Here is an 18,939-nt window from a genome sequence, read left to right as displayed (position 1 = left end):
GCGCCTCCCGGCAGCAGCGGGCAAAGCCCGGGGGACCGCTGGGAGTCGCGCGGGTCTGCAGGTGGCCGCGCAGCCGCGGGGCCCGATGCCGGGCCGCCAAGTGCCAAGCCCGCCGCGAAGGAAACAAGGCTCACTCGAGAAGTATTAGATCAAGTATTAGTATGTATTTATGCACAATAATAAAAACAGATTTACAAGTTGAACTGGAAATTTAAACATAAGAAGTTTAACAGCTTTTATTATATTAAATAACCAAAACACCTTTTATTCCCAAAATTGGTAAAGAATAAATAATATAATTTACAATATGGTACAAAAAATAACCAGGAAGGACAGGCATTCTGCTTTGTACATACACTGTATATGCATATTTATAATCCGTACAACAGATTCACGTCTCCGGCGAGCCGAAACCTCGGGGATATGGCTTAACGATTACTACCGGGAACCGCGGAGGGCGGCGCCGCTGCCCCGTGGCGGACACAGGGTCCCGCTCGCTGCCGTGCTCTGACGCCACACGTCTGCGCTCCACGTGAGCCGCGGGTCCCGGGGCAGGTTTCGCTGGGGGTTCCTTCCTCCTAAGACAAAGTGCCCTATCTTCTCACAAATGCGTCTGATAGATCTCAAGCTCTTTAAACACAACAAAAAAACCAGCAACTGCTACTTTCCTCCTCTACTTGCTTCCAGTGTCTTATTCCGTGACTTTTCTTGGCCCGAGTTTGGATTCCATGCTGTGATCTAGTTGAGAGGCTATTCCACTGGAAAGGACGCCCTTTTTGGGATCCCGCAGCTAAGCAGCGGGAGATGTGGGGAAGCAAGTAGATCAGTGGGTGAACTGTTTCCAAATACTCCTCCCTGAGCAAGTACTCTACACCTAGCAGATAGGACAGGTGAGGGCCACAGCCTCACAAATGCTCCTGGTCACCAGCCTCCACTTAACACTTCCCGCTGAGTCTTCTAAGCTCATCACAGGCCACAACACCAACTCCATGAAGACCAGAGATACTCAAGTCTCCGTCTTCACAAAAGCTCAATCAGCAAAAGGTCCCAAACATTAGAGCGACTAGGGAGTTTTCTGAGGGACGGATCTGGTCTTACAGCATGCTCAAATGCATGAAGAAAGCCACACGTGCACACCAAGACTATGACTTCCGTGGGACAGGAAGAGGGGAGTTTCTCTGCTTGGGTCTTTTGAAAATTCCAGCCTTTACCAGCCGCTTATGTTTATACACATGTATTCATTTAGGCTGGGAAAAAACAGACTTGTTCTTTTTTTAATTCTATTTTCCCTTTAACACAGCAAGCAAATGCTTAGACCTGTCAGGTTGCCGCAGCAGTGGCAGAATTCTCTGGAATCGTGTCAGCTTTGCTGCAGGTGAGAACAATCAGCCCACTGTCCTCCCTAATCCACCTGGCCCCTAGGTGACACTCCAGATGGAGTCTGTGGTTAAGGCCCTAGCGGAAGGTACCACTGAAGAGCCTACAAAAGCTGACCCCAAATCCCTAGTTTTCCTCCTTTTACGTGTCACTGAATCACCGGGGCCAGCCTATGCTCCAGACCGCCTCGGGGTGCCCCCTGATGAAGGCAGCTGAGGACCCTACCGTCTGTGGCTACATGCACACTACCATCAGGTCCTGCTCCCAGCATTGATGCCTTATGATACTGCGGGTGTCTGGTCCCCGACAGTAGAGTATGAGTAAGTTAGTGGCGGCCTAAACTTGGCCTGGCATCCTAACCTACTACAGACCTAACAGAGTCTGCGGCCCAGAGCGCTCCACGGCTGTCATCCCCTGCGGCTGGCGCTCGTTTCAGGAAGCTGGCAGATGGACAGCGAAGCCGCACAAGTTAGTTCAAGGACACTCTGGTTCAAATGATGCTATGTCTTCCTAAAAGGGCACATCCCTCTCTTCTCCATCTCTAGAGCCTCGGGACTTTCTGTAAGAGCCCAGGAGAGCTGCCCACAGTGGCTTTTATTAGTGATATTTGTACCTAGAACCAGACCTGAAAGAAAACCACGTGACAGGCAAGAGCTCTGAAAAAAAATTGAGAAGGAAGGAAGGAACGCACGAGCTGGAAGGCCAGCTGGCCTCTCTTCCCTCCGTGGCTGGGGTGAATGGCGTGCCGCAGCCGGCTGTGAAGAACGTGGCACCGGGAGCATCCGTCCTGCTTGCACACGCAAGAGACCTTTTCTGTTCCCTTACACGCTGCCTCATCTCTCCATTACGGAGAGGGAGAGGATCCTGGGGGGAGGGCTGGGACTGGCCCGGGGTGGGACTGCCGCTCCACGGCAGGCAGGGGGCGGAGAGAGAAACTGTCCTCAGTTCAGGTGGGTTTCAAAAGCCGAAGTGGTCCGGACAGCAGGCAGAGGATGAAGCCGCAAGGGGACGATGGTGCACAGGGCACTCCCGGACCCACACCGCAGCACTGGCTGCTGGCTACGATGGATGGGGGCCAGATGGGGCTCTGTCTGTCAAGCCTGCCCCCAGGCCAAGAAGCAGAGCAGCCCCATCAGCTCCGTTCCGGGCAAACTCTGGGCACTGACCCGCCGGCAGTGATGGCAAACGGTCACCCAAAGGAGGCCCAAGCACATGAGAGGGACGTGGCTTTCGCGTGCTCTGACCAGGCGTCTGCGCCCTGCTTGCGCTCCCTGCACTGGAAGAAGAGAGACACAGGACCACAGGGTGGGGGAAACATGAAGGAGGAAACGTGTGCATGGGGTGGACTCCGCACAGAAGCCTGCGGAAGGAAGAGGCGGCTCTGGAGAAGCAGAGACCTTCCCAGAAAGGGCGCGCTTGTGAGCAGCAAGCCAGCAGCGCCCAGGTGGTTCGGGAACTTGTGGGCCAAAGCACAGCTGCGGACCCAGCAAAGGACGTCTTCGTTGACCAAGAAGCTTGAACACAGGAAGGAAACCCTGAATTCTTTTCTTCTTCAACGTCTCCTTATTGTCAAAACACAAGGAAAACCTTTTCCAACCACTTCAGCAGAATTTTCTCCTGAAAGTCCACACAAGCTGCACAAAATCGGATTCCCTCCTCCTTCCCATCGAGCCAGTCAGAACAAAGCTCCAGGGGGAGCGCTCACTCCGCAAGGGCCAGTGTTTCTGGGGGACGGTGCCAGGTGTGCTGCCCTGCAATCCGGGCGTCCTCCCAAGTGTCCGCTGAGGACACAGACCCCACCAGGCAGAGCCCGGCCGTGCCCAGCTGCCCTTTCCCGTCCTCTGCAGAGAGAGCAACCGCAAGGTGCACAGGTTTGGCAGAAAAAGAGCAGCAAGGCTGTGAGTCCCGGGGGCCGTGGCCGCCACCACACACCCACACCTTTCCCTCGGGAGGACAAGCCACTACAACGTCCAACACGACAAGTGAGGCAGACACACGGGTGGGAATGTGGCCACCACGCGCTGTGCCACGGCCAGCAGGGAGCCGCTCCAACGCCACAGCAGCGTCTGACACGGGCCCTCCTAGAGAACCCGTCCTGGTCTCCTAGGCCACCACGGCCCTCTGCCCTTTGGGACACGGCTTCCTGCCTGGTGCACATTCTGGGGCACAGAGGTTCCTCTGTTCAGATCATCTCCAGGGGGCTCCTGGGCTTGTTTTCTCTAGCCTGTAGAGAACTGCTCCTACCACCGTGGAGGACCACCAGCCCTCCTCTGCAGCCTCCAGGATGCCCCACCAGGGGTGAGGTGTGGTCACTGGGACAGGTCACCGACAGGGTGGCCGCCTCCGCTGCCATCAAATAGAGCCTCTCGGCGGCTGGGCTCAGCGATGGACAGCTCTTGGGCCAAATCGTTGAATCGAGATATGTAATCGATGCTGTTTTCATTCATCATGCACGCCAGCTGGGAGTCCACAACCTACAAGGCAGAGGACACAAGGAAGTCCAGGTCAGTAGGCGGCTGGCCGGCCGCTGGCCTGGGAGCAACTGGCAGGGTCTTCAGTGGGAGCTGAACGAACCGGGGGAGACTCGAAACCCCGGTCAACGAACCAGGTTGGAAAATCCCGAGCAGACCTATGGCACGAACTGAATTTTAAGGGTTCATGACAGGGGCGTCCGGCTGGCTCAGTCGGAAGACAAGGCAACTTGTGATCTGGGACTCACGAGACTACTTCGATAAACAGACTTTTAAGCTTTTTAGGAGAAACGTCAAACTAAAACCTGTTTTCGAAAAGCAGAGCAACTAGTGCCTATCCTCCCCATACAGGCTCCCCAGCAGCCGCCATCACTGTCGACATGGGCCAGCCTGGCCCTACCTTTCCCACCCCTCCTCACGCCCATTCTATTCAAAGCCCATCAGGTGGGCCAGGGGTGGGCCTGGGGGTTGAACCTGGGGTGAACCTGTGGGGTTGGTCTGGGGTGGGCCTGGAGTGAGCCTGGGGTGAACCTGGGGTGGACCTGGGCTGGGCCCACGAGTCTGCACTTGAAACAGCCCTGGGCACCGCTGCTGCTGCTCTGGAGACTGCCCAGAAGGGCAGAGTCCTGACGAGGGTCTCAGATACATGCGGCAGGCCCATCTGCACAGAAGCCGAGGGCTTGTAAGCGCACGTGCACACGCACACACACAGGAGGAGAAAGATGGCTTCTCCTGTGACATCACACCCACGAGCAGTTTGAGAAATGCCGCGCACTGCAAGGAGGGTGTGCGCCGCTGTTCTGTCTGCGTCTATTTGGGTAGAATTTCTAGTCACGTCACCGCTCAGCTCCGAACTCTCCCCACGAGCTCCTCAGATCTCCAGACGCCAGTTGGGATAAGGGGAAGCCGAGGTGTCCTTGAGAAACAGCCGTGAGCGGTCAGACGCAGGGCTCCGTCGGGAAACCAACGAGGAACTCTCAGAGAGACCCACCGACACCGGCATGTCCCAGGGAAGCAGCACTCAGGAGACGCTGCCCCAGGCCTCTGACCCCAGAACTAGGCCCAGCCTTCTCTCTGCGGAGCCTTCTCTCCGTCTCCCGCACGTCCTCCTGCCCATCTCTCTCGGAGCGCTGCGCTCTCTCCCCCTGCCCTTGCCAGCCCTGCCTGCTCCCTGACGCACTCGCTCCTCACAGGGTGGAGGCCCAGGCAGCTCCGAGTGGACAAACAAGGGGCATCACAGACCGAGTCTCGCCTCCTCAACTCCCCACCCCGAGCTGGTGTTCAGCTCAGCAGGCTCAAGCCACCACACAGGGAGAGGCAGCTGGAAGGTGCCCCTGCCCGTCAGACGGCGGCATGGAGGACGTGCCACCCGCAGCAGCCACCTACTCCTCGAAAGACGGCGGCAGCAACGGATGGACCAGGAAACCGAAGCAGGAGCGGCGGCACTGACGGGGAGAACACACCCAGAGCCCGCACTGCCCACCAGCAGAGGCACCACAGGTCACCCGCCTCCGGGGCTTCCCCAGCTCCGAGGCCTCCAGAGCAGAGCTATTGGCTCGCGTCCCCCATCTGCCACCACACGGGAACAAGTGCTGGCCAGGGTGGCCAGACCTTCCCCGGTCAGGACAGCTCTGGCTTCCAAGCGCCCAACAGGCCTGGCGGAGGCATCCGGCCACCTCCAGAAGGCGAGCTGCCCGTCAAGTCCGAGCTAGGGCCACGTGCCTACCTCAGCGACATCAGCCAGGGACCGGGACACAAACGAGTCTCTCGAGTTGCCATCCAGCAAGCTGGGGCCCAGCAGGGATGTGCCGCTGTGGGTCCCCGATGGGGGTGGCAGCATCTTCCGGCTCTTCTCTGGGGAGATGAAGCTTGCTGCCAAGAGAAGGAGGAAACATCCTGAGACCGGCTCGCCTGGAGGGTCCCGGGGAGGCCGCAGACGGCCCTGCCAGGCACCCCCAGGCGTGTACCCGTGTGCTCGTGTAGCCATGGGGCTTCGGACGGAGTCATGTGCTCCTGGCCTCCCTCCCATGGGGAGCCTGGAGTCTTCCGTGCAGTGCGAGTGAGTCAGCCTCGCTTTCCAGGAGCCCTGCCGCGGTCCAGTCGCGTCACCAGCCTCGTCTCCCTGTAAGGTGCTTCCGATTTCTCACATTCTCTATCTGACTTTGCAGGCCCTACACTGTTCTGTGACCTCCTTCGGAACAGAGCCTCATCGGCGCTGCTGCCCTGCACCCCAGGCCCGGACCCTCATTCACCTACGCTGCCAACTACGGGCCCGCATGCCCGCATGGGTGCCGACCTGACCCGTGTGTAAAACCACCCTTTAGGGCCGTCAGCACCCCCACCACACGCGTGTCCTCTAGAGAACGCTGGGGGCGCTGATCCCACACAGGCGCCAGGAGCCCGCCCCACGCAGGCCACTGAGGCCAATGTGGCTGTCCCTGGCGGCTCCTCCCACCACACAAGCACCTGGTGCCCGGGGCAGAGGCCCATCCTGCAAACGCTCCAGTCTATAGTCAACACGCCAAGAGACTGTGGGCACGTCGGATTCACAACACTCAACTGTGGACGGGAAGGGGAAGCGGAGAGCGCCGAGGGCCGTCATCTGTCCCACCGCCAGCAGCAAGAGCAGAAAGCCCGAGCTGGCAGGAGCCAACAGCAGGCAGCCCGGAGACGGGTACAGGAGCCAGGAGTGCAGAGAAGGGGCCATCTCAGCCGGGCTAGCGTCAGCGCGGTGTCCACATTCATGCAGCTTGTGAAGTGCCCCCAGAGACCCCGGCGCCCCCAGCCACGTGAGGGACACAACATGAACCCAGAAACAAGCATTTCTGCTGGGACCTCAGACCCCAGGCCCGCCCGAGTGCGCCACAGGGAGCCCGCCGTGCCCTGCTGTGCCCTCCACTCACCAAACAAGCTGCTGAGCGACGAGTCCGTGGGGTCGCTGGGGCACCACTGGGGGTCGTGGGTTGGGGAGGCGATCCAGTCGGGCTGGGGGCTGCTGGACGGGGAGGGAAGACTCTTGGAGCTGTCGCTGCCGTTCAGTTTTGCCGGAGAAAGAGGGACTCCCTCGCCTGTCAACGGAAGCGCTAGATCAGAGATGCCGCCGTGGGTGAGTGGCACACCACTTCCCCTGCCCGCCACCCGGAAATCAGCAGGGCAGCAGAGCCCTGAACGTGGAGACCCAGAACCCCGCGGGGACCACGGAGGATGAACGATCCCGGCCTACAGAGACAACCCACGGCGGCAGGGGCCACATGCCCAGCTCAGGGAGGGGCAGTGGCTGCAACTATGCAACACGCACTGCTGGTGCCGACAGCAGCCACACTGGCGCACCAGGGCGCGCGTCCCCGTCACCAAGAGAAGTAAGACACGAGGGTGAGGGCTAAGTTCTCCGCGGACCCACAGCCTGAGGCAGACCAGCAAGTGCTGTCCCAGAAAGCCTGACACCAAACCCCCACAGGCCCCAGCCCAGCCCCTCCTGGGCCTCGCACAGCCTCAAGCTATCCTCCCAGATTCAGAGCTGACCAGAAAAAGGCCCCTCTGAGCCGTGGGCTGCAGAGGCCTGGCGGGCCCGTTCTGCCCTCGAGGCCGTGAGGAGCCACAGTGCCCCTCTGCCCCTCATCCACTGGGGCTGCCCTGCCAGTCAGGCGGTGCCCCACACGCAGCAGACACTCCACACTCAAGAGGGAGCGCGGGGCAGCAGTGTGCCCAGCAAGGTGCAGACCCCCCCCGGGGGAAGTCAGGACCCCCGGGGCCCTCACCGTACTGGCCGGAGCTGATGGCAATCTCGATGATGGAGTCGCTGATGTGCGTGGCGGGCTCGCCCTGCGAGAGCACGTCCTCGGGCGGCCCGGGCAGGGAGATGTCCAGCAGCGCAGAGACGTTGGGTGGAGACAGGCGGCTGCTGGAGCCCTCCGGCGCGGGTAGGGGTACGGGGGGCCCATTGTGGAGAGGAGCCTTGGACAGCTCGGACAGGGAGAGCACAGGTGAGCCCTGGGTTGGGGACAGGGAACACAACAGATGATCAGGAACACGGAAGGGAAAACTGGCCTCAACCCACACGGCAGTGACTGGCAGGCGCGTCAACAAAGAAACAAGGACCCAGCAGCCACCTCCCCTCCTCTGTGATATACACACGCAGTGGATTTACTTCTCTGGAAACCACCTGAGCAATGGTGGCCTTGGAGACCAGGCTGAGGGGGGCGGTGGTCGAGGGGGGCCTGGTCCTGCTTCCAATGCTGGCAGGACAGCTGGTAATCTGGGCAGAGGAAAAGTACCAGGGAGAACTACTGGGAGATGATCTCCACCTCCTGGCCCCAAACAGTCCTGACACAGGACTGACGACTGACGTCCCAAACGACGGACACAGGCCACCTTGTGGCGGGGATGAAGGCCTCCAACGGGAGCTACGAGTTCATCTGTCCAGGCAAGGTGGGAAGGACAGCGCTGCCGGGCCTCGAGGACTGTCTGTATGCTCTTGCCACGACCTGGCAGTCCAGGGGAGCGAGGCTATGGCCACGGGCAGACCACGAGGGTGGGGGGCCTGGCTCAGAGGGGGCCCAGGGCAGCTACTCTGCCCTAGAGCTAACAGCACACTCTACCTGGAAACTGTCCGCCACTGGCTCCTGCTCAGGCCTCGAGGGGACGCTGATGAACGGGTCGCTCGTGCCCTGCAGCAACACCAGGAAAGCCAGTGAGCCCCCCGCTCGCACACTCCTCACAGCCGCAGGGATAGGAGGTACTGCTGTGGGGGCTGGGTCACCGAGTCCCCACAGCTGAGGCTGTTAGTTCAAAGAGCAACTAAGTCCCCGCAGAGCCTGGGCACAGGGGCTGGGGTGGGGTCATAGACGTGCCAGGGAGATATGGGGCGTCCTGCCAGCTGGTGTGGCCAGAGCTGCCTTCTCCAGAGGCAGACAGGAGCCCCGTGCCTGTCTTGGCGTCAGACCAAGCCTGAACTGCCTCCACCTCTGCTCTCCCCTTCAGGCCACACAGCACTCACCCACGCCTCAGCCTCCCGGGGCCCCTCCCCTCCTCAGGCAGAACTGGAGCCCAGCATGACCTCAGTCCCTTGGCCTTGGCGACTATCCATCCGGAAAGCGACTGACCTATCCCAGAAGCTGTTGATGGTGCGGAAAAGCCTGAACGTACTCACCCCACCAGCAGGGATGGAATCGCCATTCTGGTGGCTGCTGGCGGGGTCTTGACCAGCGACACTGGCAGTCACCTCGTCCGAAGACAGTGGAGAGATACCAGACAGGCCCTCAGTGTCCAAGATGGGGAGGGGGCTCCCAGGGATGATGCCGGCGCTTTTAGCGGCTAAATCGACAGCACCTGGCAGCACAAAGGACGTCTGAAGCTCAGCTCCAGGGACACCCTGACAGTGACCCAAGGGGCTCACGGCACACCCTCTCCCTCACGCCTCATTTCCAAGCAAGGGCAAAGGCTCTCGTGTTCTCCCTGAATGGTAACAAGACACCGGCTTGGAAAAGACAACAGAAACCTCGCTCGGAACCCTCCCGTGGTGTCTGCCGTGCTAGCGACAAAAACTTACTGGCCAGGTGGCCCGTGGCCTGGGGGGGAAGGGCCTTGGGCACAATCGGCCGAGACAGGGCGGCTTTGGTCAGGGAAGACTGGATGGGCCGGAACGAGCCTCTCCCTGCGGGGAAAGGACAGAAGCAAATGCGTCAGCCCGCACCGCCGGGACACATGACGGGGCCGTGGAGCACTTTCTCTTAAGCCACGGCCACAGGAGCTGAGCCACGTTGGAAGCACTGAATTTCCCAGTCACCAACTTGGGAAGTCACAGGTCAGGCAGGCCCCGAGGAGGAGAAAGTCCGGGCCCCTGGGACCGGCACCAGCACGCTTCCCGGGGCTGCTGAGGGCTGTGGTCCACATGCCCCACTCGGAGGAGCCTTGATGGAGGACAGGCACACAACCTGAGTGGCAGGCGTGGCAGGCAGAGCCGCAAATCTGGCCCCGGGACTCGGCCTCTGGAGGTCGGCACCCCTGCCAGCCTTTCTGCAGCCGCGGGTGCGCACGAGAAAAGCCGTGGACGCTCACGGAGCGCGTGCTCTGACCCGTGGGGCGAGGCACGGCGCGTGCGTCACTCCACCAGGGCGGCCGCGGAAGCCCATACGCTTCCCAGAGCCGGGGCCTCCTGCACCATACCCCTGCCCGCACACCACCACCCACCAGGCGTCCGCGCCTGCCCTCCGGGACCCAGGCCTGGCACACTTGGGCTCTGGGGACAGAAGGGACATAGGGATGGCCGGAATGTCCTGCAAAGAACGGAGAACACCAACACCTGCCGTTCCCGGAGACGGGGCAACGCCCAGGAAAGCGTGAAGCCGGGGAGCCTGCGTGCTTACCGGTCACAGAGGAATTGGACAGGATGGAAAAGGAACAGACGTTGTGGGACTGGTGCTCAGACGGCCGAGGAAGCAGCGTTCTCTGTGGAGGGAGGAGTGCCAGTGAGCAGGTGATGGACAGACCCTGGGGCCGGCCATCACTCGGGAAACCGGCGATGAGCCGTAAGGGACATTCCAGGTCAGAGGAAGCGGAATGTGTCCGGACAGCGGCTCTGGCTCGAGGGCCCATGACGCAAGGGCCCTGGGGCACACGGAAGACAGCTGTGCCTGCAGACCCCGAGCCCCTGAACGCTGGGCCTCTCTGACAAGAATCCCGAGGAGCCAACCTCCCCCAGGGAATGCCGGAGGGACGCCGCGATGGCATAGCGCTGGCTCAGAGTGACCTCCCGCGTGCTGCACACTGCTACGGGCACTGGCCGTGGACTCTCAGAGACAATCCCCCCCAGATCTCGGGGCCCTCGCACACTTTGTGAGGAAATAAAGCAGCTCCTCACGACACAGACGGGCTCAGGCCACGAAGCACATTCCGCGCGGCGCCTACCCTCCCTGCTCAGCGGCCCTGGTCTCCTGGTGCCACGTCATGCAGGGCAGTGTGGCGGCTGCCACCTCACGGGGAGTCATGGGAACGGCTGCGGCGGTCACAGAAATAAAACATTAACAGGAAGTATCTGCCATGTCAAGAGACACGCCCGGTTCTGGACACGAGGTACATTCTCTGCTCGCGCGCGAAGGACGTCTCCTCGCCCCTCGGGGTCGGCACAGAGAGGAGAGGAGGGGACCAGGACACAGAGGCCCAGCAGGTCTTCTCCGGCGCCAGGAGGCATTGGGGCGACCGGATCATCTGGCAGTGAGCTACGAGGCAGCAGGAAGCGGCCCGCTCTGCTGGTGGGAAAGCAGGGTGCGCGGCAGGGAGACGAAGGGCCTGTGCCGCCAACGCCTTCTAGCAGAACAGTGAGCGCACAAGTCCACAGACTACGTGTGGTTCCACTTGTGTGAAATGCTCAGGAGAGGCCAACCCTCAGGGACAGGGAGTGTGACTGGAGACAGTGCGTGCCCGGGGCTGGGGGGTGGCACCTGAGGTGACGGCCACCGGCTTCCTTTGCGTAGAGATGGAAACGTCCTGGGGTCAGACAGCAGAAACGGCTGCCCAGCTGCGAGCCCTTCACCCCTGCGGGCTGCCTGCCTCACGCACCCACGGAGCACTGTCACACAGCTGGACAAACGCCATCGCCGCGGGCCAGGCGCACGCGCGAGCCTGCACCCCGAGGCCACGGACCTGCCGTCCAGCCGGTCGGGGGCGGATTCACAGACGTCACCAAATGTGCCACTACGGACTGCGCCTGCGCCCACAACGCTCGGGACCTAGGATAGGGCAGTCGCGGCTCTCAGGGCAGGTGTCCCAACACGCCACGGACACCTCGACTGTGACGGCGTCAGCCCTACCAGTACTGTTGTCCTACAAGGACGTAGCTGGGGCAAAGTCGGACCTGTAAGTCCGGCATGGTAGCAACCGAACAACACCCATCAGTAGCGAGACAGAACCGTAACTATCCACTGAAACCAAGGTCACGCCCGCAAGGTCTCTAGTCTCCGCCCACAGGAGCGAGCGAGGTTGGCCATCAGGCCCGTGAGGCAGCGCGAAGCTACCGCTGGCCTTCTGATGACGTGCCCGCAGCGTCACCCACTTCCTGCCGACTTCGGCTACAGGCCACAGCAGCAGAACCGCAGGAGAGGGGGCACTGCTGGGCACCCTGCGGCCTGAGACCCGCCACGCAATCTCTCCTTCCTACGTGAATTAACCTCAAGGCAGGAAGAGATGCGTAAGGGACCAGCAAGACGAACAGAGCCCCCATACACGGACGGCAGCGCGACGCACCCGCCGCTCTGGGCCTCGAGTTGCCGCGGAAATCCAGCCTCAGCCATGTGCGGCCTCTTGCTGGCTGGCTGTGCCCTGGGCTCTGCAGCTGGCTGCCACGGGGCCTCCGGCATGCCCTGCTGTGAGCTCACGGGAGCCTGGCCTCTGGCCACTCCAGTCTACCCGGTCATCTGCCTCTGCCGGCTGCGTGTATATAACAGAGGCTCCAAGAGTCCTCGGACACACCCTGACCTGGGACACACGGGACTTGAATCCCCAGAACACCCCGTCTCTTCTACGAGTGGTGCTTGTGCCTCACAAAAAGCATGTGTACGTCAGGGGACGGTCAGGGCCCCATTACTCCTCCGCCTGTCCCTGCCGCGCACACGCACGCGGGCACCCTGACCTGGACCACCAGCGGCTTCCGCAGGTGCCGGTTCCGCAGCTTCCTGGGCTTCGGCAGGAAGAAGTCCGACTGCATCTGCGAGGACACAGCACCGGGGTGAGAGCGCGCCCCCAGACGCAGGCCCCCGGCCGGGAGCGCAGCGCGGCCCGCACTCACGCTGATGGAGTTCAGGTGCGGCCGGAAAGTCAGCTCGGTCTCTTTACTGGGAGAGTGGAGCTTCCCGTGACGACTATTGGGCGGGAGAGTAGTTGGGACAGCAAAAAGGCCACCGTCTGAGTCGCCGCTGCCTGTGCTGGAGGGGCCCGCCACCAGGAGGGGTCTCGGCGGGTTCCTCAGACCTAGAAGCCAAGGGACGGCAAAAAGGACCACTTACCACTTATCGCCAGCGCACACAGAGCTCTTTCCGGAAGAAAGTCAGAGCGGGAACATGGGACAACCGACCCATTTGCTCATTTATTTCCTAGATCTCAGTTCCCAAACCTGCTTCCTACACGTCTCCCTGCAACTCTGGTCCCACCGTGGCTGAACCACGGCTCTCGCTGACGGCACAGCAGCACTCTGCCACCTCGATGCGCAGAGCGAAGGGCAGACAGGCCTGCAAGGACATCTGAGAGCTGGAAGAACCTTCCAGACCATGCAGCACAGACCACAGGTCAGCAAGCTCTCTCTGTAAGGGGCCAGAGAGTGAACTGCCGGGCTTGGGGGGCCCCCAGCCCCTGGTACCCCTGGGATCTGCAGCTGGAGTACAGCCGGGGGCCTCAAAGCCTGTCCTGACGACAAGCAGCGGTGGGCCATGGTCCGCCGGTCCCAGCTCTACGTCTCTCTGGTAGCAAAGACAGCCCAGAGATGACGCGGCAGAGAATGTTTCTTTAGGAACCACTGTTCCGAGACTCTGCCAGCGGCTGTCACTGTGGGTGCTGCTGCGCAGGCCCTTAAGCCACGTAGGGACGGGCCCCTTCCCTTAGTTTCCATTTGGAAGTCTGTGAAGTTAAGCTCAGGCCCTCTGAGCACCAGGTCAGACTCTGGCACTGCGAGTGTCTCGGTCTAGAAACATCCTCAGCGCACAGAGAAAGGACGGGAAAGCCCACGGAGATGAGGACAGTCTGCGAGCAGAGTGGAAGGCAGGAAAGAGTGCGGGCCCCAGCAGCTGGCCCATCGCTCCCTAAGCCCTGGTCTGCACAGACCCCGAGCCAGCCTGTCGCCCCAGAGGCCGCCGTGCGGCCATCCCATTCCACAAGCGGGCTATTCCAGGCACAGCCAGAGAACGCATAAAGCTGGGGACGTGCAGGGACGGAAAATAACCCAGGACACCTGGGCAGTGCAGTCACTTGAGCGTCTGCCTGGATTTTGGCTCAGGTCATGATGTTGGGGTCACGGGATCGAGGCCCATGTTGGGCCCCGTGCTAGAACCTGTTTGAGATTCTCCCTCTCCCTCTCCATCTGCCCCTCATGCTCACAGTCATGCTCTCTCTCAAAAAAATGTATCTTAAAAAAGGAAAAAAACAAAAAAAACACCTAGAAGCCGTTAACACACAGGCCACAAGGTCTGCTCAGCTCCAGCGTGCCCGCACCTGCATGGGTCTGATTAAGAGCAGATGTGGCTCCGCTTCTCGCATGGAGCACGTGGCCCTGACACCGGGATGCCTGCGGGCATGAGACTTTCACGGAGACCAGAACGGCCAGGGTGCCGCAGGTAAAGCACGCGCCCACCGGACGGTAACTACGCAGGCCTCCCAGGCACGGGGCACGAAGGACATGCCCATTCTCAGCCTCTGTCGTGTCAGGTGTCAGGTAACCAGAATGACCCTGCGGGGACGTTAGTCCCCACCTACGGCTCAAAGGACCGACAGTGCAGACCGGCAGGGCAGCCCACCTTTCCTTCCAAGACCACGTGAAACGGCTGGGGGATCCCTCACCGGAGGGCAAAACTTGGAATGTAAAAGGAAACAGGCCCTTCTGAGGCTTTCAGCCACCGATTCAGCGGGTAAGGGAGGCTTCCGCTGACCTCACGACCCCCCGAAGTGACCTAACTGGCAAGGCCCACCCCACGTTTCCCAATGGCTCCCACCCCCCAGGACCCAAAGCCTTAGGTGACAGGCCCGGAGCTCCCCGTCGCCGCGAGCAGCGGGGACTTCCACTCCGACACGCCATCGGTGAGACGGCAGCCCAGTGAGTGGGGCTGGGCACAGCCCCCACACCCAGGAAGGCACACAGGACGGCCCGGCCTCACCTGAGGAGCAAGGCGTGGAGCCGGGCGAGAAGGTCTTGCTGCTGCGGAGGGCGGACTGGCTGCGTGGGCAGCGGGGGCTCCGGGAGCTGACGGTCACCACCTTCCCCGGGGGGGTCGCCGACTGCTCCTCCTGGGCCGGCCTCACTGAAGCCGTGGAGCTGGCGTTCCCTTCTGGAGCCTGGGACGGAAATGGGCCACGACAGAAGCCGAACTTAGTGAATGATGGTTCGGGGAGGCCCAGAGCTGGGGGCTTGAGGAGCTCCAACCGGCTCAGGGATCACAACACGCCCCGCACGGGTTAGGGTGAGGGTTAGCATCCTAACCCTAACCCGTCACCTGGCAGCGTGCCACTTTCCCACCGCCACCCGCAGGCAGGTCCTCCAGGGAGCAAGCACGCTGCCTCCAGGCCACACGGACCAGCAATCCCGTCACGGCTGAGAGCCGGCGGGGACGCAGCCAGCCTAAAAGCGGTCACGCTGCCGGAGGGGCCACCGCATGGTGGGGACACAAACTCGTCTTTCTAAAAGGCTTAAAAAAAAAAACCGCGATGGTCTTTGCGGACTGTGAGTCAGAGGAAGGAAGTACAGACTGATTTTCTAGAATTCAACAAGGTCCCAGCTGAAGCGGTCTCTGCTGACTCAGATGCCAACTGTGGGGGTTCTGCAGGCCTGGGCTCAAGCCACACTCACTGCCACGGTCCCCGCCGCAGAGACACCCTCTCCCTCCGCACCCTGGTGACCCCTCGTCGATCTCTCCCAGCACCCACTCTCCGGGAGCACCGGAGCCGACCTCTCTGTGAATTAGGGACCCCTTCCTCTGCCTGTGGCACGACCTTGCCAGCTACAGCTTGCTCAGGGCTCCATCCTGACCCACCTTTCCCTTTCCGTGGGACCCTCCCACCCCACACCCTGCTCTGCCCTCTCCTGCTTAGTTTGTTCAGAATCCCCGTGCACTCGCCCCCCGCACACCCAGCATCCTCTTGCCAAGATCCCGCTGGCCAGTGGCCTGGGAGTGGGTGGCACTGGCTCAGCAGCTCCGCCACGGCAGGGGCCGGCGGGACCACCCAGCCTGCCTCCCACGCAGGGCTCCGAGCTCAGCTTGGACCTCTACCCAGGGGCTCTCACAGCTGAGCTCCGTCACAGTCAGTTGGGGGAGGGGTCCCTACGTCTCTGGGCCCACAGAACGCACATCTCTCATGAGTCCCCAGGTGATGCAGAGGCCGCTGTGGGGGCCCCACTCCAGGGCATGGCTCTGAGCAGCCTGCTCTGAGTTCTCTGCCGTATTCCCAAGCTGCCTGCCATTCTCTCCCCATCAAGTCCAAGGCCACTGCCTGCGTCCGCTGCTGCCCCAGGCTCCACGGGAGCTGGCCTCGCTGGGTCCTCTCCCCCAACGTACTGGACACACTTCTGTCCCTCCAGTCTTCTCTCCTCCAGGAGCCTCACTCTAGAACATACGCTGAATTCATCTGTCCACTCGCCTGCACGTTGTCCATGCCCATCCGTGGGGCACTAGCCCTCTCCACACTAAACCTAAAGGCCACGGCTCACCCTCGGGTCTCTGCAGTCCCCACCCAGGTCCCACCAGCCTGTGAGAGCCCTCTCTCCCACAGCACGGACTCACACGCATCCCCGCACGCTCCACTGAGCACCTTCTCTGTGGCAAACGCCGCACAGGGACGCGGGCAGGACGCACGCTGAGGGCCGTCTCTCCGGGAGGAGCGGAAATGGCTGTGCAGACATGACTGTTCTGGTGGGCCCACAGGGTCCCCACAGCCCATTCTGTCCCCCAAGCCCCCTCCTGGCCACCACGTTCTGCTCCCCTGGTATCTGCTCCTGGAGGTGATGGACCCCCGCGCTCCTAAGCACTAAGCACGCGCAGCGGCTCAGGAACCTGTTCAGACTCCATTCTCTCGCGCCCAGGAAAGCCCACGGACTTTCTCTCGGTGGCATCCTCTGCCCCATTGCTGCTGACCTGATGCCCCAGGAAGGGGTCACAGCCACTCTCCAGGCTTACGGACCCCCCCAGCATGGAGCCCCTGAGGACCCCCAGAGCCCTCCACCTGGCTCCTGGGCGCAGGCCCGGCACCCCGTCCGTCCCCTCCCCACCCCGTTCCCTCCTGGGAAGCTGTGCCACCGTCCTCCCAGGACCGCCCCACTCAAACACAAATGACCCTGCCATTCCCTCTGCTGAAATCTGCAAGGTTCCTGCCTGGCTACTGGCCACGGCGACCGCATCACCTCCACACGGGCTGTCCCTGGCCAGGAGGGAGGGCCGAGTGTAATTACTGAAGCCTGACAAGGAAGGGCTTCTCGGTCGCTGTTGTCTTCGGAGCCTCGTGTGAGCCATGAGGAGGAGGCCCCGCCTGCAGCAAACCAGAGCCCTCTCTCCAAAACCCGGCTCGAGAGAAGGAACCGAGGCCTGCCCGGTCAGCTGGGCCCCCGCCTCCTTCTCCCCCAGGACCCCGCTGCCCGGGTGAGAGCCTGTAGGCAGAGCCCAGCCCCGCTGGGGTGGGAGCAGGGCTGAGCGTCGACCGGCACTCACCAGCCTGGGGTTGACCTCCGTGGAGATGAGCTTTAGGAGGCAGCCGAGGAGACGCTGCTCGTGGAAGGTGGAGGGCGGAGAGCCAGTGCGGGAGCCCTGGGCCTGCCCGCCGGGGGCCTGGCCCTCGGGGCCCAGCACCGCCAGCCAGTCGTACTCGAGCTGCAGCTTGTTCGGCTTGCCCATCATGAGGTAGACTTCGGCCAGCGTAAGGCTTTCAGAGGTCTGCAGGTTCCAGCCCTCCTCGCGCAGCTGCTGGGCCAGCCGGCCGGCGGGGACGTCCTTCAGAGGCTTGGTGGCAGGCTGGCCCTGAGGCGGGGGTTCCGAGGGGCTCGCCTTCTCCTGGGGCTCCTCTGCAGGTGCATCTGCTGAGTCTTTAGTGCAAACATCTGGCTGGAGCCCGGGGCCGGGCTGAGGCTCTGGAGCTGGCGGGGCACGAACAGGGGACGATGGCCCAGCCCGGGTGAGGTCGGCCACCTCTGCCCCGCTGGGGATGCGAGTCTCTGGGGAGGTGCACCCGGAGGGCCGCAGGTCCGCACAGCGGCACTGCTCGGGGATGATGAGGTCCTGACAAGACTTCATGTAACGCGGGAAGGGGTCAAGGAGTGAGAGCTCCTCCTCTAGCTCCGGCAGCTGGCCACAGGCACATGTCCCATCCCCGGGCTCTCGGGCAGGGCCATCCCTGCCCTCTGCAGGAGCAGCCGTGGGGGTCTTCTCAAGCCGTGCCCCGGCATCCTGAAGCCCCAGGGGCAGCCTGTCAGGAGTGTCTAGGCTGCTGAGGCTCGGGGGGGCCCCCTCCCCAGGGGCACTTTCAGGGGAGCTCTCTCCAGAGCTCTGGGAGGCATCGGTGGAAGGAGGAGGACGTCCCGGGCCCTTGCCCTCAGCGCCGCCCCGTGGACACTTCACCTGGCCCCTGGCTGTGCCCTGCCCACTCTGGATGCCCAGGATCTGGGCGGGAGGCAACGTGTGGGCATCCTTGGAGCTCTGCTTGCACCGGCCGCCCTCCTGCCAGTGCACGGTACAGAAGGCCTTGGAGTGCACGACGCGGGCCACTCCTGGCAGCGGCGTCAGCGTGCAGCTCTCCCCTGGGAACAGGTGCAGCGCCACCTTCTCCTGCGACGGCTCCGTGAGCGAGTGCTGCAGCTGCCGGTCCTCGAGCGTCTTCCGCTGGGCACGTAGTCAAGGAGCAGCCACAGGAGCAGACCCACCACGTGCCGCTGGCCGCGGAGCACGCATGCCAGGGACGTCCTCCTCTACCAGCGGTGCACCCAGCAGCCACCCTCCCACCGGGGACCGCAGGCTAACTGGCGGCCAAGGACACAAGAAGTCTGGGGCTGTGTCCTTGCTCGTGGTACTCAACCTGCTGGCAGGGATGCTGTGTGACCCCAGCCCTACCACAGAAACTGATGGCAGCCACCTGCAGTGCAGACAGCAAGGAGGGGCTCAGACTGAGCCCCCGAAGATGAGGGACTGTGCTTTAGTCCCCGCTCTGCCCCCCCGCCCCGGGCCCTGTGCACCCTCAGGAGGAGACGAGAAGCTGCATCTTACGTAGCAGGCATGGCAGGTACGGGCGAGGCTGTGTCACTAAGAAAAGGATACAATCCGCACTTCGTGGAGCGCCCACTTCTGTTTCAAGAACTCGATGAGGCTGGAGACCTTCCGGTGGAGCTCCACTATCATCCTGCGGAGAAACCACC

At 62.2% G+C, this 18,939-nt stretch overlaps 1 protein-coding gene across 3 annotated transcripts in view; it reads right to left on the bottom strand.

Moving 5' to 3' along the window:
• Window positions 1–142: 142 nt before the first annotated feature.
• The window catches only part of CRAMP1 (cramped chromatin regulator homolog 1), a 54,051-nt gene continuing 35,254 nt past the window's right edge, over window positions 143–18,939 (bottom strand). For all 3 annotated transcript variants that reach the window (XM_047713160.1, XM_047713159.1, XM_047713158.1), the window contains 13 exons: window positions 18,842–18,923; window positions 17,246–18,409; window positions 14,705–14,882; window positions 12,631–12,812; window positions 12,475–12,549; window positions 10,214–10,295; window positions 9,397–9,501; window positions 8,998–9,176; window positions 8,447–8,515; window positions 7,607–7,838; window positions 6,752–6,916; window positions 5,575–5,720; window positions 143–3,851 (listed from right to left, as the gene is read on the bottom strand). In XM_047713160.1, coding sequence (XP_047569116.1) covers window positions 3,687–3,851; window positions 5,575–5,720; window positions 6,752–6,916; window positions 7,607–7,838; window positions 8,447–8,515; window positions 8,998–9,176; window positions 9,397–9,501; window positions 10,214–10,295; window positions 12,475–12,549; window positions 12,631–12,812; window positions 14,705–14,882; window positions 17,246–18,409; window positions 18,842–18,923 — 2,824 coding nt within the window. In that variant the 3' untranslated portion in view covers window positions 143–3,686. The remainder of the gene's footprint in view (window positions 3,852–5,574; window positions 5,721–6,751; window positions 6,917–7,606; window positions 7,839–8,446; window positions 8,516–8,997; window positions 9,177–9,396; window positions 9,502–10,213; window positions 10,296–12,474; window positions 12,550–12,630; window positions 12,813–14,704; window positions 14,883–17,245; window positions 18,410–18,841; window positions 18,924–18,939) is intronic.

Source organism: Lutra lutra, chromosome 18 (genome assembly GCF_902655055.1).
Source record: "Lutra lutra chromosome 18, mLutLut1.2, whole genome shotgun sequence".
Lineage (NCBI taxonomy): Eukaryota > Metazoa > Chordata > Mammalia > Carnivora > Mustelidae > Lutra > Lutra lutra.
Note: the sequence above shows the minus strand (reverse complement) of the source record. Positions and strands in the feature narration are given on the sequence as shown.